At 45.5% G+C, this 24,247-nt stretch overlaps 1 protein-coding gene across 1 annotated transcript in view; it reads left to right on the top strand.

Moving 5' to 3' along the window:
- LOC115386801 (beta-1,4 N-acetylgalactosaminyltransferase 2-like) overlaps window positions 1–19,561 on the top strand; it is a 28,109-nt gene extending 8,548 nt beyond the window's left edge. The window contains exons 5-12 of the mRNA XM_030089265.1: window positions 298–335; window positions 2,574–2,640; window positions 6,139–6,252; window positions 7,148–7,234; window positions 14,463–14,644; window positions 14,771–14,914; window positions 19,038–19,266; window positions 19,368–19,561. Coding sequence (XP_029945125.1) covers window positions 298–335; window positions 2,574–2,640; window positions 6,139–6,252; window positions 7,148–7,234; window positions 14,463–14,644; window positions 14,771–14,914; window positions 19,038–19,266; window positions 19,368–19,561 — 1,055 coding nt within the window. The remainder of the gene's footprint in view (window positions 1–297; window positions 336–2,573; window positions 2,641–6,138; window positions 6,253–7,147; window positions 7,235–14,462; window positions 14,645–14,770; window positions 14,915–19,037; window positions 19,267–19,367) is intronic.
- The last annotated feature ends 4,686 nt before the right edge of the window (window positions 19,562–24,247 follow it).

The following is a 24,247-nucleotide window of genomic DNA, read 5'->3' as shown; positions in this document are numbered from 1 at the left end:
TCTGAAAACAGTTTTTAAACATGTCACAATGAATAAGAAAAGAAACTAGATATTACCTATGAAGTGAGACATTTTTGATGGATGTAATTTCACACATTAATGTGTGGCTGTCAGTCTTTGTCTTGTGATGGACTCGTGCTTTGTGCAGGGTGGGATGGGTTTCACCTCCCTGAGACTCTGAGTTGGGTGAAGTCGAAACAACTTACTATGAAGCCAAACAGAAACATCCTTTCAAATGAATTTCATGAAATGAAATTCTTAAAATCGAATGGATGAGATGTCCTTTTGTGTTTTCAGTATTAGGGCTGCATGCAGGAGAAAGAGACAGCTACAAGGTTGGTTATGTTCCATTGACTGATCCTTGGTGGTGGGACGCAGGTCTGGTGGGTTCCTGCATGTTTGCTCCACCTTTCTGGGATTCTTCTACTGGGACAGGGGAGATGCATCATTGTTGTCCAACCTTCAGGTTTAATATCTTCACTTTCTGTGATTTTGCTATTTCTTTGTTGGACCACTTTGGTGAGGATTTTCTGGAGACCATTCTCTAAAATTCCAAACAGATAAACCGGTTGAATGTTTCTCTGGCAGTTCAGTTCATGAGTGCAACATCTGTACTTCCATTCAAAAGCTGCCTTTGAATGATCTGGCTCTCCATGGCTGTACCGCTGTCTGCTCTGCCCTGTCATGTACGTGCCCTCACTGCGTCAGTGTTTGAGAGTGAACACCCACCCAGGTCTGTTCTGATTGGCTGACTAGGACAACCTAAGTCTTCCTCAGCCAATCAGGATTTCTCATGTGATTGTTTCACCCTCCAAGCTCCCAGTCAGATGATGACAGCTTCATAGGCCGTAAGATAACCAGGATTATCATTCTTGCTCCAACTTTTGTGAACCACGACATCTTCAGCTCTTATAAAAGATCTCTTTTCACTTAACTGAATGACCACAGCTCTTCAAGTGAAGTTCTGCAGCAAATTGTTACTATTACATTCTGGGCATAATGACATTTTGTTCTTGAGTCGTGGCACGGTCGTGACTTGATGCTCTTTATACGGTTTTTGCTTTCTCTACACAAACTTGATGCTCCCCCTTCCTTTCTTGTGACAGTTGGATTCCGGAGGAGAAAAAATCAACCAGAAAGCATGCTGAATTATAGTAACAGATCCACGCCACAATTTATTGTCAGGAAGGGGGTTGTAACACTGCAAAAAGTATGGATAACCCGTCACTAGAAAAACTAACACTGTTTATTTTAATGCCATTATTACCATCACTGATGAACAGACGACGCAACGGGATGTTTTATTTTGACTCTACTCCAGAACTTCCAAGTCCCAGGAAAATATGGACTGGAAGTCATGACACTCTGGAGATCGCTTTTGTTGTTTTTGTCTATTTATTCATGACTGTGCAGATAAACTATTGACTATGGCCATGTTCTGCATGCACAGTAGCAGCATTTCCAGTGTCTCCATTGAAATGGAGCAAAGTGTTTTCATTTTGCCCCGTTTGTCAAAAATTTCCACCTTGGAAGTCGTTCTCAGAAATTTGCTTTTTTAGTTGCTCCTAGCACTGTTGTCGTGTAAACCAAAACCCAAAGCTCCAAAAACGTTTTGCGTTCCCACTTAAAAACATCTCCTGTTGGTGGATGTCAGGGCATGTGTGTCAGCGGGTCTCCATTACTCTTTAGTCCTTTGCTTGAATTCAAAACCAATATTTATTTACAATTAAATATGTATATATAAAAAAAAAACAAAAAAACTTGTGCTTTGCTTCAAAGATGATCCTAAATGAAGAGTACAGCTCTCAATGTGTCCATAGTTCAGGGTTTGGAATAGGGTGAGAGCATCAATGCCATTTAAATTGTTTCCCTACCAAGAGACCAACTCGGACAGTCTGTGTCCACGTCTCCTGATTGAACTCTTTCTCATTGAATACACAGAAGCAGTTGTTCTTGTTGAGGCTCAGTGTTCAGGGGTTAGGGTCAGGGTTGGAGGCCATGAATTGTGCATAGGTCCGACTCCGACCAGTCCTATCAGGAACCAATACAGACAAAAGCTTCCTGGGCTAGGGTTAGGGTTTGCATATGCTGTATCGGCTGCAATCTGAATGAAAGAGGTTTTTTTTTTAAAGGCATCAAGGGGTTAAAACACTGTCTTCAACCTCAGGCAGGTTGAAAGAAAAGTGGCTTCAGCATTTATTATCATTTCTCGAAATTGGTTGAGGCCGTACACCTTTCCCAAACATCATTAACTTCATTCTCGGATCTTGATTATGTCAATGCCCAACCCTCTTCCTTGAAATGCATGAAGCAGGTCAGTTGGTAGAAGATGTTGCAGCACCTGCAAATTGAACTTTGAACTGGTCGGGTGATGTTTCTGACGTCAGTATTCAGTACAGCTTTTGATGAAGCAGCAGAAAGCTCATGAGAATTAGTTGTCAAGACACCTGAATGACTTTGCTGTCCTCTTTCTAATACAGATAACAGAGTCTGTCTTTACCTGCAGTGATCATCTGGTTTGGTAGTTGTGTTGTTGATGTTTAATCAGTTTCATTCAGGCGTCTCTATCGTAGGTGTTCTTGAATGTGAGCAAAGGCATCCTGAGGACAGAGACTCCAGACAAACAGGTGACAGTTAAAGGTGAGTTCCTGTTGGTAAAACCAGATTCAGATAATATTATGTTTCATGAGTTTCCATGCCTGTCAAGGCATACCTCATGCCTCCCTTTTTTGGGGGGCTTTCTCACCTGGACTGAGTACTTAAAAACTGTATTTCACAACATCAACATGAACTATTCCTAACGTATTTATTTCAATGTGGACACAATCTTGAGTCACATCTTTTCAGTAATGTGGCAATAATAAGCCAAGAACCACAAAATGAATAAATACATTGAATAGTAATAATAATAATAATAATAATCATCATCATAATAATAGTAATAATAAATTAATAAATGAACTATATTTTTCAAATTTACAGTAGCACAAGGGAGATTGCTTAATTTGAACGTACACAATAAGAATAATGTAGTGTTAACTGTCACATGCAGTTGGAATTAAAGGGTTTTTAAAAGTTGGCGTTGGGTGGAATACTTCTGAAGTGAAGTCTGTGTTCAGTGGGCACCTCAGTGGCTCCACCACAGTTCATAACTTGTGATGAGGGAACAAGTCCAAACACAATGTTCCCTGGTTCATACAAAATCCACAAGCCAAAAAAAATAAATAAAACTTACAGCGTGGCCCCGATCAGCTTTCCCACAGGACTTCCTCACCAACCTACCTTTTCTCCCTCACCCTACGCCCCATAAACAAAACAGTGCTTCTCTCCCCCTTGAACTAATCAGAAGTATGTGTAATCCCTGACTGACGTTAATAAGGTGAAAGTATATAGACCAGTTGCTAGGTTCGGCAGGAGTACAGGAACAACTGAGGTTTGAGTGAAATGAAATGGCTGGAGGCAAGAAATGAGCAAGAACGAGTATAATATTTCAGGAAAAATAAGCAAACAAAACTATATACAATTAACAAAATTCACAATAAGCCGGCATCTCAAAATTAAAATAAAATAAAATCCCACAAGTCTTTACTGAGCTCAGTGGTTTGTTTCGTCCTTTTTAGTCGTGTAGTCGTATAGTCGTGATTTATCTCAGTTCAGTTCCTTTTCCGGTGTTGTGGTAGTTTGTGTTGTTACCACTTGGTTGGTTGTGAGAGAAGACTGATGCTCCTCGGTCCAAAGGTTGGTTCAGTTTGGGCTTGACTCGCCATCTCTGTCCAGAGAAGAATCCAGGTGTCCAGCGTTCCAACGTCCAATCCGGAGGTTTCTTAATCAAGCTATAATACCTAGACTGCACACAATAATGATAGTATTATTGTATACAACCTAACAGTGTTCATTATCCTTTCTCTTTACATAGCTATGTTTCTTGTTTATCTTCAATCAAATTATATTACCAATGTACCAATATTCAGCAATATAACATACATGCATGTTTTAACTCAAAATATCTGTTGTACATGAACTGACTTTTTAACTCATGTAAAAAAAGATGAATTTATCCCTCTCACTGACACTGATTTAACCATGAATTTATGATTACTAGTGTATATTTTTAACCAATGAAATTATTGATTTTTAAACTGTTCTTTAATCTCTTTGTAAATCAACAAATGAAATACAAGTTTTTTTGTTTTTTTTTATCTTTCTTTAGGGATACATTAGTGGAACTTATCCCTTGTGGCAGAAAAAGTCTTTCTGAGCTTCCACTTCAACACCACAATCAGCATTTCACAATTTGGAACAGAAAAAGTACATTCAAAATCAATATTACCAACACATTTAACAGAAAACAGTGCAAAATGAAAATAAAATACACTGTGGTACTACTATAAACTTAAATCTCCATTGGCAGAACCAAAAGTTAAACTAAAGTTGCATTTCTGTTGCCTTAAAACATAAAAACCCACACGCGATCAGCTTTAGTGTATTGCTAATGAAGCTAACATGGCGTCTGCAGCAACATGGTTCAGAACTCACCAAGATGAAGTTTTACTGCAAACACACGGTCGGGGAAACAGCCTCGTGGCCTCACAGTTTGTGCTCCCATCCACTAACAAAACACATGTTTGGTGTTATCATTTCAACAGCACAAATAGTTGTTTACAACGCCTGCTAGGATGGAAACTCACCAAGATGAAGTTTTATTGCAACCACACGATCAGGGAAGCAGCCTCGTGACTTCACAGTTTGTGCTCCCATCCACAGAATGACCCGTGATTTGTGCTCGGACCCTCTGAAAACTCCTCTCTCTCATTGTCTGAGTGGAAAATATCCGCTAAACTAACACGCAGAGGTCCACAGCATGTAGGGCGGGACTAACGTCATTCTTGACGAATGAGAAGGTCAAGATCATCCAATGTGACCAAAACACAGGAAGAGTGAAGCTACGGAAAGCAAACAACACTTCCTCTTTCCAAAATAAGTTTTTTTCAAAATAAAATGACAAATACATTTAAACCAATAAAAACAGAAAATAGGTCATTTTCTGTGCTGGGTTACATATGGCAGACACAAAGTCCGTCTGCCGGCCAATCACAAACACATGAACCTGGCCATGACGTTGATTGACGGGTATGAGATTGTTGGGGGGAATTATAGGAGATTATATGAAATATTTTTCATTCAAATATCTGAAATCATCAAATTGTGTTTGTCACACACAATAAATGCCCAATTTGTTTGTCATTGTTCTACAATACTGATTCAAAAGAAATGTTCAGACTAATCAATGAAATTAACATTGGTTTTCATTCAAGTAACTTCTCATCCCTCACACTCTTCTCCAGTCTTTGTATAATTGATATAACAGGGTCAATCTTCAGCTGCTTCCTGATTCCTGATTTTCTCTGGGACTTTTTTCAAATAGCACAGCTGAGCTCAGCAGGTCAAAGGGTTTCTTTTAAAACTCTGATATGGTATCACAATCTTTCTGCCAGTCCATTGTGTTTTCCCAGCACATATCTTATCAGGTTAATTCACCACTTCAAAATCTTTAATTGATTTGATGATTGAACAATGTTTAATATGAGCAATAATAAGACATAGGTGCAGGGCCATGCAGAGACCTTTGGAGAGGCAGATTTTTTTTTTTTTTCGAACCTCAGGAAAAACCAAACAGGACTAATAGTTTTGACACAAACATGTCACCGTAGCAGGTGAACCCAAAAGCAATCTGAAGCAGATCAGGTAAAAACAGGCTTTAATGTGGCGAACAAGTTCAGACCAGGTAATCCGCAGGCAGAGTCAAAGTCCAAAACAGAGTTTAAGAAAACCAGAGGCAGATAACAGGCAGGCACAGAAGGAGCGGAAGGGATCAATATTGTTTGGATGTTGAAAAAAATGTTATTTTTGAACTGCTGTATTTCAGCAAAATTTTTAAAACTCATGATTGTGAAAAAAATGATGATTAGACCTACATCTAAAGAAATGTTGATATTTCAGTGTTGAATCCACAGTGAGTGAGCAACACCACTTGAATGTTTAAAATGTTTAATGTCAGTCCAATGCCAGCTGTGGTTCCACTCAGATTAAATCATTATTGGTGAATGATTAATGTGCATTTTGTTCCATGCCTGACAGGTGCTGGTACGAGAGAACTGTCCATTGAGTCCAGCAGCCTGGTGTTCCTGAAAGAACTTCTGGCCAAAGTCTCATACACCAGCAGTATTTACCACATAAACAGTGGAGATCTGGGTATGTGTCCAAGAAAAAATGAAGAAAAGAAATAAGAGCAAGAAATGAGAGTTTAAATGCAAAATGATGCTATTTCCCATACAGGAAGTGTTATTAAAATCGATGATTGGATGGCTGGATGGATGAATGGATGGATGGCTGGATGGATGAATGGATGGATGGCTGGATGGATGAGCCTTAAGGCCTCAGTATACTCCCCCGTCGCCGCCACGGCGTTCCTACGCCGACAACCCTACGCCGCTACTGAACATATCTTGCTCCTGCGTCAAGGGAACGCCCTCCTCTGCCAAGCCGCTGGCAGTCACAACAACAATGCGGCTTCCGTAGCTCCGGCTTTACCTAGACATAGATCTATAGAAATAGATTTCTAGACGTACGTATCTAGACACGCGTGCATTTACCGAACATATATCTGCATATATGACATATCTGGCGACACCGAGCTGTCGTGAAGGAGAGGCTGAGCGGACCGTGATGAAATATTGGTGAAACTAATGAGCTTTTGGACGATTAAAGCCGTTTGAGGAGCGGCTATACACATAGCCCCGTCTGCTAACAGTGCTAACACTGCTAACAGTATAGGGATGTGTGCCGCTCAATTTTGGATCTATATTTCTCCCGAAGTACTGTTCGGGCCAGAAAAGTTTTCCGGGTGAGTTCTACTTTATTCTATAAACAACGCGAAAGCGGACCAATCACAGCCCTCGACGTTCACGTCACCACGCGTCGAAACGACGCGAAGTCACAATTTTCGGGAGGCGCACGTCAAGCCCCGACGTAGCCCGACGTAGCCCGTCGTAGGGCTACGACGTCTACGTCGTAGGAACGACGTAGCGGCGACGGGGAAGTATACTGAGCCCTTTACTGAGCCCACACTGTATTCTTCTGCACTCAGCATTCTTCAGGTTTGAAAACCATGAAGCTGTGTTTCCCATTGCCATCAAACAGCCTCAAGTCCCAGTTCTGTACGACATGGGAACTGGTAGGAAAACACTTCTCATAAGTTTCTAAATACCATTCGTCCACTTTGTGTTGTGTGTTACACAGCAGACCCTGTCTGTCTTTTGAGATATGTTTATTCTGATGAGATGAATCTAGAACAATAATCCTCAAGGAGTATTTGAGGTTAACAGGATCCCCTGCAGTACATGAACAGTAAACTCATGAACTAAAGCTGTTGATGCACGGACAAACTGAAAAATTAGTAGTTACTGGATGTAACTCTAGTTCTACGAGTAAGTGCATGCCCGCCTACGGGCTTTGCTATGGGGACTCTGTCCTCTCGTCCAATCACTGAGACAATGAAAAACCTCGACGCACCAATCCCCGACGCGTGATGGCGCAGCACCACGCCCCTCACCGAGGGTATATATCCACGGCAGGCACTTCCACAATTCCTTCTTCTGACGATAAGTTAGGAAGCAGACAGCTGGTCCAGCAGGTAGGCGGGCACGCGCTTACTCGTAGAACTGGAGTTACATCCAGTAACTAGTAAATTCTACTTCGTAAGTGCGTAGCCCGCCTCCGGGCTTCACTATGGGGTACTCACCAAAGGCGAAGGCCATAGGTCGATGAATGTACTCCCAGCTGGCATGCTGACGGGACTGGTGTGTAAGACGGAAGTAAACAAACCGTACTTCCAGAACAATTGTAAAACTCCCGAAGAATGAAGCGGGCATCCATGTGCCAAAGCACCGCCCGCGACATGAACAAGCATCGCCACAGCGACACACACACGCCGGCCGGGGCAAACCAAAGTGGCAGGCAGGAAATCCCTGGTCCACAACCACACACTGGAAGCGGCAGCCGGGCAGGAACCAAAAACGTCAAGCGGCAGAACTCCTGTTCCCGCTAACACCGTCGCAGACAACACATCCGCAGGCCATGGCACAGCCAAGCGGCAGGTGGGAAAGCCCTGGACCGCGGCCCCACATGGGACGCAGCAGACAGCCCAAGAAGGACTGAAAACGGTTAGGCGACAGAACTCCTGTTCTCGCTAAAAACCGACATGGCCACAGAGTCTGTGCACATATCCAACAGATATGAATGCACAAAGGTGGACGCAGAGGCCCAGGAAGCAGCCTGGCAGATGTCACTCACTGTGATTCCTCTGCACAGGGCCGCAGAGGCAGCCACACGCCGTGTGAAATGAGCACGATTCACTGCCGGCGGCAAGAGATTCTGTGCCTCATAGGCAGCTGCAATAGCGCAATTGAAGGAGAGAAAGCGGTCCTCCGCCTGCTCCGAAGGCTCAAAGCGGGGTCCCTTAAGACCCTCCAACACAACGTGGAGATCTCACGGGGAAACCACATGCCTGGGGGGTGGCCGAAGCCGACACGCCCCGCGCAGAAAACGCTTCACAAGCGGATGGTTGCGTGCAGAAAAGCGGCCGAAGCCGCCATGACACGCCGCGATGGCCGATGCAAACACCGCCAGGGTGGATGCAGCACAGCCGCTGTCCAGCAGGGTCTGGAGGAACTCCAAAACTCTACCAATAGCAAAGGAGACCGGGCCCAAGCCCCTCTCCAAGCACCACGTCGTGAAGAGTTGCCACCAAGACCTATAGGCCTCGACAGTGGAGGGGGCCCTGGCATTCTGGATGGTGGACACCACTGCCGAGGGGAGATCTAGTTCCACTAGTCTCTTCCTCTCAGCCTCCAAGCCAGGAGCCTCCCGCCCAGAAAGGGACGGGATCGAAGGGCACCCCCTGCCTGCAGCAGCGCGCCGGGCCCATCGGGAATCGGTCACGGGTCCCCGACAACTGCACCAGGCCCGGGAACCACCACGCGCTCGGGGTGTCCAGAGCCACCAGAATCACAAGGAGATTGTGCATCCTCACCCTACGCAGTAGCGGGGTCAAGAGGTGGACTGGAGGGAACGCGTACAGGAGGCCCGAAGGCCAGCTCCTGTGTGCGAAGGCGTCTACCCCTAGAGCGGGTTCATCTGACAACCTGAGTGAGAACCAAAGTGGGCACAGTGCGTTCTCTGCACTGGCGAAAAGGTCTGCCATTGGGCGTCCGAACCGGTGCCGAGGCTGGGCTGCGACCCACGGGGACAGGCCCCACTCGTTGTAGAGTGGGCCTCCCCGGGACATCCTGTCCCCACCGACATTGAGAACCCCGGGCACGTGTCACGCTCTGAGAGACGCGAGGTGCCGGTCCGCCCACAAGAGGATTTCCGCCGCTTTGCGGTGAAGAAGGGGAGACCGAGTCCCCCTTTGTCTGTTCAGGTACGCGACCACCGTGGTGTGGTCCGACCTGACGAGTGCGTGGCTGTCCTTCATCCTTGCTTGGAAATGGAGCAGGACCTTCTGCACCGCAGTCATTTTCCAGCACATTGATGTGAATGGGAGTCAAATTCCAAGCACCAAACCCAGATAAGCCATGTGCTGAGCTGGGGTGAGCGCGCTCTTGTGACGGTTCACCGTGAACCCCAGGAGCTCGATGTGGTGAAGGACCTGGGTCATGTGCAGCACAGCCTCCTGATGAAAGGATGCCAGTAAGAGCCAGTCGTCGATGTAGGTGAGGATCCTCTACCCGCGACAACGGAGGGGCTCCAGCGCTGCTTCAACACACTTGGTGAAGGTGTGAGGAGCGAGAGAGTAGCCGAAGGGGAGCCGGGTATATTGAAAATACCGGTCTCCCATGGCGAACCGGAGGAAGGTCCTGTGCCTCCTCAGAATGGGGATGTGGAAGTAGGCATCCGTCAGGTCAGCTGAAGTCATCCAGTCCCCAGGTAGAATGCTTTCCAGGAGGTGTTTGACCGTCAGCATGCAGAACCTCCTGGTAGCTATGTGAGTGTTTAGGACCCACAGGTCCAGAATGGGTCTCATGCCTCTACTCTTCTTGGGAACCAAGAAGTAGGGGGAATAAAAGCCCGAGTGCGCCGCCTCTGCACTCAGCTCCATAACGGTGCCCCAGCGGAGGAGCGAGGACACTTCTGCTTCGAGAGCGGCCACCCCCGCAGGGAATGCAAGCCGCGTACGAACAATTCCATTGAAGGGAGGTGGGCGACAGATAAACTGCAGGGCATAGCCGTTTCTCAGGGTGTTGGACAGCCAGGGAGAAAGCGGTCCCAACATAGCATGCCATGTCCGAAAGCGGAGCGTGAGCGGCTGTACCACGGCCTGTGGGGACGGCCCACCCGTCCTCCCGGCCCCGGGAGACGGGGGGCCCCCGGCAAAAGGGATGAGCCCATGGATGAGCGCGGGCAGCCGCTCCGGGACCGCGGACCGACGCTTTGTTGGAGACAGCCCGGGCAGAGGCAGCGTGATCCCGGAGTTTCCCGAGTCGCTGATCATGGTGCTGAAGCCAGGGTCGCTGACCCTGGTGCTGAAGCCGGAGCCGGGGCGCACACCGACGGGAGCTCGGGCTGACGAGAGACTGCCGCTTTGTTGCCCTGCTGTGCTTACCCGGGCGGGAGCGGGCAGAAAACCTTCGCTGGAAGCGGTGTGGGTGATACCAAAGCCGGGACGCCGCACAACGGTAACCCGGAGTGGCACGGCTCCTCCGCTCTGATGCCTCGTCGGGAAAACGCTGCTGGAAGCATGATATATAACGCCAGGAGTGGGCCGCCCGATGGCAGAGACCCGGGTTGGCAAAGGTCTGCCGCTGTGGTGCTTCGTTATGCTCACCTGAGCCTAAGCTGATGGAGAATGCAGCCTGGAGCGTTTACGGGGTGCCGGAAGGACCTCGGCAGCGCTCCGTTTGCGAGGCACGCACGGCGGGAAAGCTAGCAGTCTCAGCGCGCTGCCGTATCCCGCAGCCACAGCTGCTGCACGGCCAGAGCATGTCGGGAGAGCCGGTGACGGCTCGTGCGTCCCGGGGGGACCGTGCAGGTTTAACTCAGCGTTCTCAGCCACTTTATCCCGAGCAGGAGGAGAGAGGAGGAAAGACCCTGCCGAGTTTAACATTTTTCGATCATGTAAAACACGGGGGAAAGGAAAGACAGCTGCACTGAAATAGTTGTAACTTGCCCGACGGCCTTTATTTACAGTTTTGACAGCTGGAGTTGGAGGAGTGGATGGGGTGCTCTGCGGCTCGGGAGCGTGGGCCCGTTTTGGCTGGTCGGCGTCCCGGGAGGATCGGTGGGAAGACGGTCGAGTCTGGCCAGGCACCGGGGAACTCCAGGGGGCTGTACGCCGCTGCTCCACAGAACGTTGTCGCTGCAGTGGGGGCTCACAGCGGGGCTGAAGGTGCGGGGTGAGCTGCTGTGAGCCTTGCGCCGCTGCCTCCAGGCGCTCAATGATGGCCTGAATATCAGGTCCGAAGAGAGAGGAGGTGGACAGGGGGAGCCCCAGGACTCCGTTGATGGCGGTGGCTCTGCACATCCGCATTAGGACCTCGGCCGTGTTCTGGATTTCCTCGATGTCATCCGGAGAGAGCTGGGACTTCTCGTGGCAGATCTTATCCACAGAGCCCAGCAGGAAGGTCATATTGTTGGCTAGGGCAAATATCTGATTGCCGTTAACATAACCACGATCCAGGAAGCTCACCATGTGCCTGTCTCTCTCAGACGGCAGCGTGGACTTACCGCTTAGCCAGGCGGAGGACTTGGGGAGAAAGCACAGTCTCACAGAGTCCTCTACGATAGGCGCTCCGGAGACCGGCGGCCAGCCGTCAACACAGCAATACTCGCGGTAGCCTTTCACCGTGCCCTTGGCGGTGAGCGGCGTACCCCAATCTTTCCGCACATTCTCCTGGAACGATGGCACAGCGGGACATAACACCACAGTCCGGGACCGAGTCCGTGACTGGGTTGCTAGCCCGAGTGCGAAGTCGCGCTGAACCGGCTCTGGAGGCTGCGGCGGCAGAAGTGAAGAGCCCCGCGAGGTGTTCCACAGGCTCGCGGGGGGCTCTCGGCGGCTGGCGGGGGAGATGGTGGAGGCGGAGTCATCAGGGCGGGAACTCCGCGACACTGAAGCACTGCTGCTACTGCTGCTGATGCTGCCGGTGACTTCGTCTCACTCGTAGGCGACGGGGGCGGCGGTGTCCTCAGCATCGTCGGCGTTGTCCTCGCGGGCAGGAACCGGAGAGGTGTCTCCCACGAAGGCAGCTCACAGGCCGGGCAGGAGGACCGCTGGCGGTGATGCCGCCGGCCGAGGCAGAGGAAGCAGTGCTCGTGATGGTCTCCCTCACAGAGCGGAGTGCCGCAGGAATGGCAGGTGAAAGGCCCGACGCCTGATGGTGGCTGGTCGCAGGCCGGTGAATCCATGCTTGATCCGTGAATCTTGATCCAAAGGTCTTGATCCAGAGAAGGTTTCTAAGGGTGAATCCCAATACACCCCTACCCCTACTTTTAAGCCCTACCCCTACATTTGCGCGTTCCCATGAGGGGTAGTGGTGTCCCAATCCCTCTTTGCGTGTAGGGGTAATGGGCATAACGAGGGGGAGGGGACATGAATCTAGCCCTTCAGAGCGAGGGAGCTCAGATGCTGACTCGCCGAGGGAGGGCCGGTATAATTTCCCAGAGTGCTTTGCGGCTCCATTTCCAAAACAACAATGGCGACCCCCAGAGAGCGAGAAGACCCGGACAAGATGTAAGTATTTAAGTATATGTAAGTATTATTTCGCACGTATTCTTTTTTAAAAGAGTATTTAATAACTAGTGCTGGTTCCGTCAACGCTGTTAACGCTGTTCACGGTGTTCACGGTCGGCGTTTCAACAGCTGTTCACGATGAGAGTCGGCTACATGTCCCGTTAACGTTACTCATTAGCCCTCATATTGCCTGCAAATTTGTCACATATTTCACATTATTATGATAATAAGGCAACAAGTATGTTACTTCGTACTGATGGCAGAAGCGTCAGCTTTGAGAACGCTATGTTAGCAAGCAAAGGACATTTATGCCTAACGGTAATCACACATTTCATTCCAGGGACTCCGAATCAACCCCTCCGAACCCTGTGCTGGACTTCCTAAAGGAGGAATCTGCAAAGGAACAGCGACGGCATGAGGAGAGTGAGGCTAAAATGGACAGGTTTTTAAGCTTATTTGAGCAACCTGTCAACAAAATTCCTGATAAGCAGTAGTAGAACACAAACATCCCTACACTGTTTTTTTTAAGATGGTTATTTTCACAGCAATTTATATGTATATAGTATAGTATAGTTCATATTATTGATAATTTATTTGGAAATGTACATATGCACATATTTGTAAATTCGTTTGTAGTATTGTATTTCAGGGAATATCGCTTTGTAAGTAGTTACTTCATAATTTAAAGAAACAGCACTTTACTTTTCTTGTCTCGTGTGAAATATCTTTTTTTAAAATAGTTGTTTAAAAGTTGCTGCAGTTTGTGTTCAATAAATCCGGTTTTGTTCAAAGAACTTTGCTGTAATTCTTTTTCTGCTGTAATACAAAAATACAAGTGCATCAAAGATCATTTTAATATATTTTTTTCCACAGTCCAGGGCTCTGATAATCCTGCACGAAAAAATAATTTTGCATGAATCATATTTATTTTAATCCAGTTTTCAGAGGTCAGTGGTGACAGCCATAAAAAGAAAAAGTACAACTCTTTATTTTTACATATTTACAGGCCATTAACTGACAGTAACCAGTGACTGACGATATGACGATTCAGCTGATATTAAGGAGCTATGAAGGTTCAGCCATAGTTGTATTCTGAATCAAGTATAAGTTAGAAAAATAAACAGTCCTTCTTTTTCCACACATTTTCTCATTGTTCTCATTTCACAACTGATCTTGTTGTACAGTACGTAATTTGTGACATTACCTTACTCTGAGAAACTCCAGGAGAGTTCTCGTTCATTCATATCTCAAAGATGCTGAGGAAGAAGAAGAAATTGCGGAAGTGCCTGCCGTGGATATATAACCTCGGCGAGGGGCATGGTGCTGCGCCATCACGTCGGGGATTGGTGCGTCGAGGTTTTTCATTGTCTCAGTGATTCGACGAAGGGACAGAGTCCCCATAGCGAAGCCCGTAGGCGGGCTAAGCTCTTACGAAGTACAACTTTCTCTTTTGCCCTGGAATAAAAATTACTGAATTGCATAATATAATTTAATTGCTTGTTGAGTTAGGTTCCCAATTAGTCTCAGTATTGAACAAAATAGATGCAACATAACTTACATAAAAACATAAAAAATGTGGTTTGTTGTCAACCATGTCAGTTCAACAATACGATTTTCAGAGGTCATCACTGTCACCTATCAATTTTTTCTGTTGTCTTCTTTTATCCGTCAGACATTCGATCTCAAGTCACCATCCTCACAAAGACTTTCCTGAGATACCCACAGTTAAAGGTGTTGTTGGCCAGCATTCAACAGTTCTACCCTAACATAACAGTCATAATCGCAGACGACAGTTTTGAACCAGAACGCATCTTTGGAGAAAATATCCAGCAGTACATCATGCCTCCAGCTCAGGTCTGCAAACACACTCAAACTGTGACACACATTCCAACTTTCTTTTAATTTTCTGCTTAGTTTCATTCAACTTAATTCACAAAAACATTCAAAGTAAGATGTTAAAGACTGTGTTTTCACCCTCAGGGCTGGTTCGCTGGAAGGAATCTGGCGGTTTCCCAGGTGGTCACCAAATACTTCTTGTGGGTGGATGATGACTTTATATTTACACAGAACACAAAGATTGAGGAATTTGTGAAGGTGATGGAGGCTGTCCCGGAACTGGACGTGGTAAGAATCTACAGGAAACATCTAAACAGACAAAACTGCAGGCACATTTCCTCCCCTGAATAGAAAACTTTCGAATAAACTCAAGGGAGGACGAGCGTTATCTGATTTTCTGCTTTATTACTGGTCTTCAGTGATTAAGACCTTTACCTTTTCATGAGATATGCCAACACCGTTATCTGTCTGACTAAACATTGAGTGAGAGGACTGCTTCCCATTCGGGCTGGACGATGTACAAAAACGCATATTTCTTAAAAAAAAAAAAAAAAAAAAAAAAATCATATTGATCAATAAAAATATTTTTTGGTAACTATCAACAAATTTAACAAAATATATCTTAGGTGCAGCCCTGGCTATGTTACGCTATTGCCTCATTACCTTCTTTAAAAAAAGAACACATAAACCATGTAGCATCCACACAAACACCACTCAAGAGCAAAAATCTGTAGGTTAAAGTCAGTTCCCCCTTCAGTCCAGCATCATGGTGGGTTTGTTTTTTTTCTTTGTCCCTTCTCATTGTCCTGAGGAGCTACGAGCCATTAGCCACTAGCTGTTAGTCGTTAGTGATTGGCTGCTAGCGCTAACACACCAAAATATAAATCAACATTTTCTCATCATTGCCATTTAACTCTAGCTTGTGTTGTGAATACTTCAGCAGAACTGCAGTGGAACTGTTAGCCTGGAGGGAAAACACGCACTGTCGGCTGTTAGTCTCAGTGTGCTCCGTGAGGACGTGCTCGCACGAGTCTGCCCGCCGGACTTCCCATAACTTTTCCTGAGTCTCCTCTGATACCCCAACTCTAAACCATGGACCGTTTCAAAAATGAACAAAACTTGCAATGTCACAGTGTCCACCAGGGGCTGGCTGCAAAACGCCTGTGACTCCAAAGACTCCAGTTCAAAATGATCCATCAATAAAACTGGATCGGCTGAGTTTCTCCAGCTCAGAGTTATTTTTTTCTTTGCATTTCATCGTCAGGACGGAAGATCAAGTGGTCCATCTGAAAATTTAATGATGCTGAATTTTTTATAGAGCATTAAAGTTGTCATGATTAGGGGGCGTGCCTACTGCTCTGGAATGATTGACAGATCCTTCCAGGCTTTCAGCAGGTTTACATTAAGGAGCTGACATTAAGATTAAGTTCTCCTACAATTGTTATTTTCCACAGTTACTTAGTTTGTTGACTGGTTTTAATTAGTTGTTGATTCATTGCAACCATGACTAGTTTCTGGATTAACTGCTCAAAAAGACCCTCAAAGGATTCTGTTATCCATTTTTTTCTGTAATTTTAATTTTAATCCGAATTTATATATAGAATTAACAGTAAATATGATGTGTTGTGTTCCCCCAAAACAATTTTTTTTTTTCTGGTGTTGTGTCCTGAACAATAAGTTTAGCCAACTTAAAGCGAGCAACAGGTTTGTTCCTTTCATTTTGGAGCCAGGTAGCGTTGTCCCTCTTTACACAGCCTCAGGCTCAGGTCTTGGCTTGCTAACCGCAGCCGAGCCACAGTGTCACAGCTTGGTTCGGAAATCCACAGGCTTGAGGGGTCGCAGAGAGAAACCCAGATGGAGGAAAGCTACAGTATGCCGGTGGCCATGCCTGGGCACCAGCGGTCAAGGAGAAAACAACGCCACTACTGGGAAGAAAACACCACGAACGACCGGGGAGATACAGCTGCTACTGGGGGAGAAAACAGCTCTAGCAGCCGAGGGAAAATCACCATGAGTGGCCGGGGAGAAACACCACTTCGGGGGAGAAAGCAAGCCCAGCAGCCCAGAGGCGTAATTTACGTAGGGTTGGTGGGTTATGAAAACCCACGAGCCCTCTAGTGGTGAAATCCACTGCCGAGGATTTTTGTTTGTTTGTTTGTTTGCTCATTCCGAGGCGGAATGAGCGCAGCAGCTGCCTTCTCTCCGGCCAGAGGCGCCGCTACACAGAGGGCCCCGAGCTGGAGGGGGCCCCGAGGGACGGCTGACATCAGTCAATTTCAATGACAAATTAAAGGCGCTACAGTAGACGCTGCAACAACAGCGTGTCGAAAATTCCCGCATGGGGCCCTTTCCGAGTACTCACCCTTTAGTTGCTAGCAGGGGGCCCCGACAGACGGCGGATATCAGCGACACAACTTGAAATCTCCCTGATTATTTACAATGACACGTCGGGAACCTACCTAATGGGGCCCCACTACTACCCAGCTTGCATCAACGTGATGCATTACATGCAGTCAGTATAATGATTAAGTTCAATATTACGGTTTCTGAACCATTTGGAATAACCCGTTTACATGCTTAAACAGATAGAGTTACTCCTGTTTACATGATGAATAATCAATGGGGATCTCCCCATTCAAACCACTGCGCACAGACAACGCCATGACTGCATTTGCACTTCATGCCACTAAGTGTGCTGTTTGCATGTTCAACCTTATTTTACACAGACACCACAGAAGAAGAAGGGCCCCTGAAGTGCAGGCTCTCTCTGCCATGCTCTCTGCATGTTGTGAGAAAAAGACAGCAGGACGTGGCAATATGTTCAATGATGCGATACATCGTTTTTTCAGTAAAAGAGAAGAACTGATCGATCGTTTCTGCACATTTTATTTACGAGGGTGTACCCAAAAGAATCCGGAATTTGACTGTAACTTTTTATTTCTGACATTTCAAAATAAAACATCACTGTCGCCTTCAAAATAATCTCCATCCGCATTAATGCAGCGCTCGAGCCGTGTCTCCCACTTCACTAATGCGTCGTCAGACCTGCACGTAATTGTGCCATTTTTTGCCGGCTGCGATTTTTCTGTCACCTCCTCCACTGTCCCTTCAGCTCCTTCTTCAACTTGGGGAACAAGAAAAAGTCACTCGAGGTTTCATCCTGCGAATAAGGCGGGTCGGGGAGGAGATTCATCTCATTCTTCGCCAGAAACTGCATGAGGCGCAGCGCCGTGTCCGCTGGTGCACTGTCGTGGTGGGTCAACTGGGCTCCACTCCGCCACTACGCTCTGCTTCCTCCTCACATCCTCACGGAGCCGTCTGAGGACTTCCATGTAGTATTCCTGATTTACAGTCTGACCTGGAGGGACAAACTCGCTGTGGACGATACCCTGGACAGCGGAAAAGCAGCTCTGCATTGTTTTCACGGCTGAGCGGACCTGACGCGCGGACATCTGGCCCTTTTTAAACCACCCGAACCACTCATGGACCTGAGTCTTCCCCAGAGCATCATCCTTGTAGGCTTGCTGCAACAAGGTGAGTGTTTCTGCTGCTGTTTTTTCCCAGCAAAAAGCAGAATTTAATGTTCGCGCGCTGCTCTAGCTTCCCAGTCAATGTCGCCATTTTGGAAAAAAATCGCAGACCTCCTCTGCACTCTGTTGCTACAAATAGCACCTGACAGTCGTCAGTGTAACTCTTGGAGCTCAGATTTCTCACAGATGTGCATGAGGCTTACCTGCAGCACATCTGTCGGCCAGAAGTCGAAACTCATTATTATTATTGTTTTCTGACCAAATTCCGGTTTCTTTTGGGTACCCCCTCATACTTAGTAGCAGTTTAACTGTATCACAAGTAGTTCCCGTACTCCAAAGACCAAGATTCCTTGATAGAACATGCGCAATATTATTATTATTATTATTTACTGCACTGTTTTGGCTCTTTCTGTCCTGGGAGAAAGCACCGCTTGCGGCTGCGGTCAGCGCTGAGCGGCGGCCTGGCGGGCACTTCCCTCCACAAACCCTCAAGCCAGCTAATCCCCAAAGAAACCCAAGATACTGTGCTAGCTGCGGGCACAGTGTGGCGGCGGATGTTCCCTGTTTTTCTTGGGGTCCTGGTCAAATGCATAAAAACTGTAAATATTATTATTGACAAGTAAATAATATGCAAACACCATGGAAGCAGTTTACAGCAGATCATCACATTATCACACCACACCACAGTCCTGGACTCTCAGTCAGCCCCGCCCCTTCGCCCTCTTTTTTTTTTTTTTTTTTTGTCTATGGCTCCAAAATTCCATCATGTCAGTCTCCGAGCTGACTTCATTTTATGATAATAGAAACAAACAGGTGACGTCACACGAAACACATTTCACCAACTGAGCTGAATGACTTTGTGATGTCTCTTCTCTCATCAGGTGGGAGGCTCCGTAGCAGGGAACCAATTCTATTTTTCTATTCTCTATGAGGAAGGAGACGAAGTGGAAGGCGGCTGCCTAAGGAGGAAGCCTCGTGGAAAGTTTCACCCACTTCCTGGCTTCCGAAAATGCTATTTCACTCATGGAGTGGTCAACTTCTTCCTGGCTCGGACAGATGCAGTACGGAGGGTCGGCTTTGACCCTCAGCTGCAGCGGGTAGCTCACTCAGGTAGATCCTTTTAATTACAAACTAAACCCACCCAGGTTCTTTCATCCATGATACAATCATGTTTTGATGTGAAGATTACCAATCCTTCCCTGTGTTTTCAGAGTTCTTTGTGGATGGCCTGGGCTCACTGATGGTCGCCACATGTAAAGACGTGAAAATCGGCCATCAACGTAAAACTAAGGAAAACAGGAATCCTCAGTACTCAAAATTCAGAAGACCTAAAAAGAGAGACAACAACTTTAAAACCAACCTCCACTATTTCAAAAACCATCTCAAGTGTTTTCGTTATTCATGAACAACTTCAGAACAAACAAGTTAAATGACCCCATACTGTAATTTGGGCCACTTGTACAAATTTTGAGTAGAGTCCATGGGTGATGTCCTGGTTATGACACCAACAAAAATGCAATCCCCATCAGTTTGTCAGTTTTTTTCTTTGGAAATTTTTGAACCTACCAAAAATGTAATAAGTAGAAATTGTACCAGTTCGATGTCAACAAATAATTACCTTGGCCTTACAGTTTGTAATATGTATTTGCAACCACAAGGATGAAGGTTGTTATTGTGTGTGTGTGTGTGTGTGTGTGTGTGTGTGTGTGTGTGTGTGTGTGTGTGTGTGTGTGTGTGTGTTTAATTTTGGTGAGTTTTACTGTCAATTTTTGTTTGCAGCCAGCGGAGATTAACTTCCATTTTTGATATTTCATGATCTGATTTTGATAGCACTGTTTCACTCAGCACATTTACGTTAATAACCTTGTCTTAACCGGAATATTCGTAATAACCCGGTTGCGCACAGCCATGTAAACACCTGCAAAAATCCGAATATGCCCATATTCTGGTTTTTAAAAACCTGAACCTTACCCCTGGGTTACTCTTTTTCTAACCCGAATTTCTGGTCATATAAACGCACATCTGAATAGCCCGTCGATAGGGACATTAAATACTGTTCTGTGCATGTTCTATCCGCAGGAAATCTTGGTCTTTTGTGTACAGGAACTACTTGTGATACAGTTCAACTGCTACTAAGTAAATAAAATGTGAGGAAATTATCATTCACTTCTTCTCTTTTACTGAAAAAAACAGTGTATCGCATCATTGAAGATATTACAACTTCTTCAGGCGCAGAGAGTGCCTGCTAACACTAACAACATGCAGAAAGAGGGGCCTTCTTCTTCAGTGGTGTCTGTGTAAAAATAATATTGAACATGCAAACAGCACAGCTACACTCTCAAAAGCATTGGGTAGTTTTGGTTACCTAAATCTTAGGTACTGCTAGTTGGGTGATTTAATTGGGTTATTTTTACTTTAAATGGGTTATTTGATAACCCAACTCTCAAGATTGCTGTGTTGGGACTGGGGTTATTAAGTGTTGGGTTTAATTTCCTATGGAATTTGTTGGGTTAACTCAGCCTACCCAAAAAATGAAGTAACATTTGAACTTCTCGCATGCGCAGTGTTGTTTAGTTTCTCACTAAATTCAGCGACTTTCAAAGCGTCCTAATGACTTTTTTTGTCAAAAGCGACTAGCAACAAATCTAGCGACTTTTTCTGCTGTTTTGGAGACTCTAACATGAAAACTCGGATCATTTTGCAGTTACTGTCCCTGTCAAGCAACAGATCCTGCTGTGAGCGTCTCCCCATCCCAAAGCATAGGATGTCAGTCCAGTAACCTCGCAGCAGTCTACCACTGTCATATTTATATTCACTGTATTTTTTTCTTCTTCTTTCCTTTGCCCCTTCACTTTCCAACACTGGCGCAGTAAAAATCTAGCTGAAGTAAAATCTAGCTCAAAAAAGTACAGTTAAAGTAAAATAACTTTGTTGTGACCACCTTTAGCCAGAATTGTAATGTGATGGTTGAGTGATCCATCCAAGTCTGCTTACATGGATTTAGTTAAGTCCCAATTTAGACCTAGTCTAGTCTTCATTTAGTCCTGTCATTTGAGAATTTGTGAAATAACATTTACCTCTTACTCATAAACTACTTTTAAAAGTGGATACTTTTGCTTTATAAGTAACTGAATCAGTTAACTTTAGTGTTACCTATGTACTTATTGTAGCGACCGCGGGGGTCGCTAGGGGTCGCTAGAGGGCCGCTGTCCCAGAACTGAGAGTTCCGCCGCAAGGGATTGTGGGAGGCGGGACTGTTTGGGCCGTTCCGGGCCATTTTATGTGTTCCGTGTGGTTTATGTGTTTCCTTTTATTGTGGTTGTGTTGTGTTTATTGTTGTCGTGCCGTGGTCGTGTTTTCATTTACTTTTATTTTCACGTGTCGGACCGTGGGTCAGGGGGGTTGCTGGGGGAGTGACGTGGGGCCTACGGCTGGCTTTATGTTTGTCTCAGTGTGGTGTATGAAATGTTCCCGTGCTTTAGTTCTCACAATAAAAGTTTGGTTGAGCAATAGAGTAATCCTCGCCTCGTCTTTTTGCCTACAAGTTACCACCCAACACTACATTATATACAATTTTTGGGTGAAATGAAGTAGCCCAACTTGTTGGGTTAGATAAACTAAGCAACCCAATCTTTGGGTGAAATGAACTAGCCCAACTTGTTGGGTTAAAATAACCCAGCACGTGTCAGGTCCAATATGTAACCAGTGTTGGGTTGGTGTAACCCTTCCTTCACTTGGCGAGGCTACAAGAATGGAAGTATTCAACTCAGGGATGGGCCAATGTTCAGAATTCCAGGTAAACGCTCATGGAGCCCAGGGTGAGACCTCAACATTGATCACGCACACAACAAAATTGATTTCAAAAATGTATTGTCAAACATCAAGAACAATAACAACCCAGACACAATGTATGAAAACCTAATAAACTGCGCGCAAAAAAAAAAAAAGGATCCTTTGAATGTGTTTAATCTGTATTGTCTCTTTTTTTTTTTTCCTGTGAGTTCAAGTTCTTTTAACCTCGTTGGGGCCCTTTAATGTTTGTGTAATTCAATGTCCTACCACACCGTAGATGTGAGGCATGTTTCCTTGAATCCTTCTTCTTCTTTCTGGCTCGCCTTTAAGTTCCTTGATTCCATCCACCAGCATCGTCGGAAGAAGCCGTTTGGTTGGCTTTCAACACGCTGGAATCCTCACGTCCATCCAGTATCACTGATGCCCTCTGTCTCTTGGCATCGAGTGGCATCGAATCAAAATCTTCTGAATCATCCAACAACAAAAATACCTGACCTGCAGGACAGGCCACAATCATGTATTTTAGTCAAATAAAGCCATTGCAGGCCATAAATCCTCTGCTAAATAAATAAAACAAATATGACCTGTACAAAAATACAAATAGGGTACAAAACAGTACTTCCCAGTATAAATCAAATTAAAAAAATAATAACTGACTTAAATTTAGCCTCTAAATATCAGTTTCCCTGCATGAAATGAATAAAAAGAGCTTTTTTTCCCATCACATGAACAGTTCACTCATTTTCCAGCCCCACCTGTGGAAAATCAACACATTGGCTTCTCATCTAGGGGCTTAACACACATGGCGTTCTGTTAGCACTAAGCAGCCAGCAACCCCATACACACACAGCATAATGTTAGCCGTTAGCGGCTAATCTAGATCGGCGGCTAACACGTTCACTCGACGTTTGGCAGCCCAAACCGCACAGTTACTCACCGCCGAGTAGGTCGCCTCTCCCCCCGACTTCGGGGAACCAGCCAACAGAGGTTTCTGAGCACTTCACCCCGTTTCATGTGCTTTTATGGACGAATTCCACACGACGCCGGCATGGTCACCTCTCCAAATCCTCCTGCGAGCACTCGCATCCCCATGATGTCACCGTCACTGCGCACTGCTCTGTGGTGCGGTTTAGCCCCATAATTGCAGCTCATTTTGATAGTATACACAGGGCAAATAAGACCCCCTACTTTTTCCCTTTTTTTTTCTTTTAACCAAATCTTCCCACTCCCATCAAAGCTGGGTTACATTGGGAAACTACCCAATTTGGGTTGAAAACTACCCAGTGCTTTTGAGAGTGTAGTGGCATGAAGTACAAATGCAGTCATGACGTTGTCTGTGCACCGTGGTCTGGATGGGGATATCCCGATTGATTACGCTGATCATGAGTACGCACGAGTAACTGTCTGTTTAAGCATGTAAACGGTTTATTCCAAATGTTTCAGAAACCGGAATATTGACCTTAACTCGAATATTGCCTGCATGTAAATGTACTAACTGTTTCCTCTTTCAACAGGGAGGGTTTTTTGTTTGTTTGCTTGAGGTTTCTTGAGACAGTTGAATGGATGGAGCTGAGTTTGAAAGGGAAAGGAGAAAATTGTTTTTTTATTAGGGCTGTCAAATTATTAAAATTTTTAATTAGATTAATCACAGCTTACAAATTAATTAATCATGATTAATGAAAAATAATCGCAATTTCCAACTATGTCTGAAATATACCCTTTTTTCTTGTATTGCATTAACAAAAAAACGACAGGACATGATTATATATATTTAACACGTGATGTGTTTTTTATTTAAGGCTCCAAATAAAATAAATATTCAAAAAACTAAAACATGCACACCATAACGTATTGTCTGTGTGTGTGCAGTGCTCCCTCTGCAGTCCCTCTAAAGTTGGCTTTTAGCAGGAGTTACATTTTCAGGTCTGTAACAAATTTAGTACCACAGGAAAATTAAAACTAAGAAATACCACACTTTTTTCTTACACAATTAAACAGGGCATTCTTAGCCAGTGTTCCTTTTTGTGTGAAAAACAGAAAACTGCTTCAACATTTTTTAATCAAACAAGTAGAATTCATGGGGCCAGCCGGCTTATCTACCTCCATATTGCTTTCTTCTTCTGTTTTGAGAAATGAGTTGACCAGGCCTCCTTTGGCTCCTGTCTGCTGTCTCAGAGGTGAGGCTTCTTCTTCTTCTTCGGTGCTTTAAAGCTCCTGTCCGGATTTTGAAAGAGAGAGGTTTTTTTAATCCAACGTCTCGAGGTTCCGCCCTGCCTCTGCTTTCATGAGCTACCAAGCC

The sequence above is a fragment of the Salarias fasciatus genome, chromosome 4, assembly GCF_902148845.1.
Source record: "Salarias fasciatus chromosome 4, fSalaFa1.1, whole genome shotgun sequence".
NCBI classification, from domain to species: domain Eukaryota; kingdom Metazoa; phylum Chordata; class Actinopteri; order Blenniiformes; family Blenniidae; genus Salarias; species Salarias fasciatus.
Note: the sequence above shows the minus strand (reverse complement) of the source record. Positions and strands in the feature narration are given on the sequence as shown.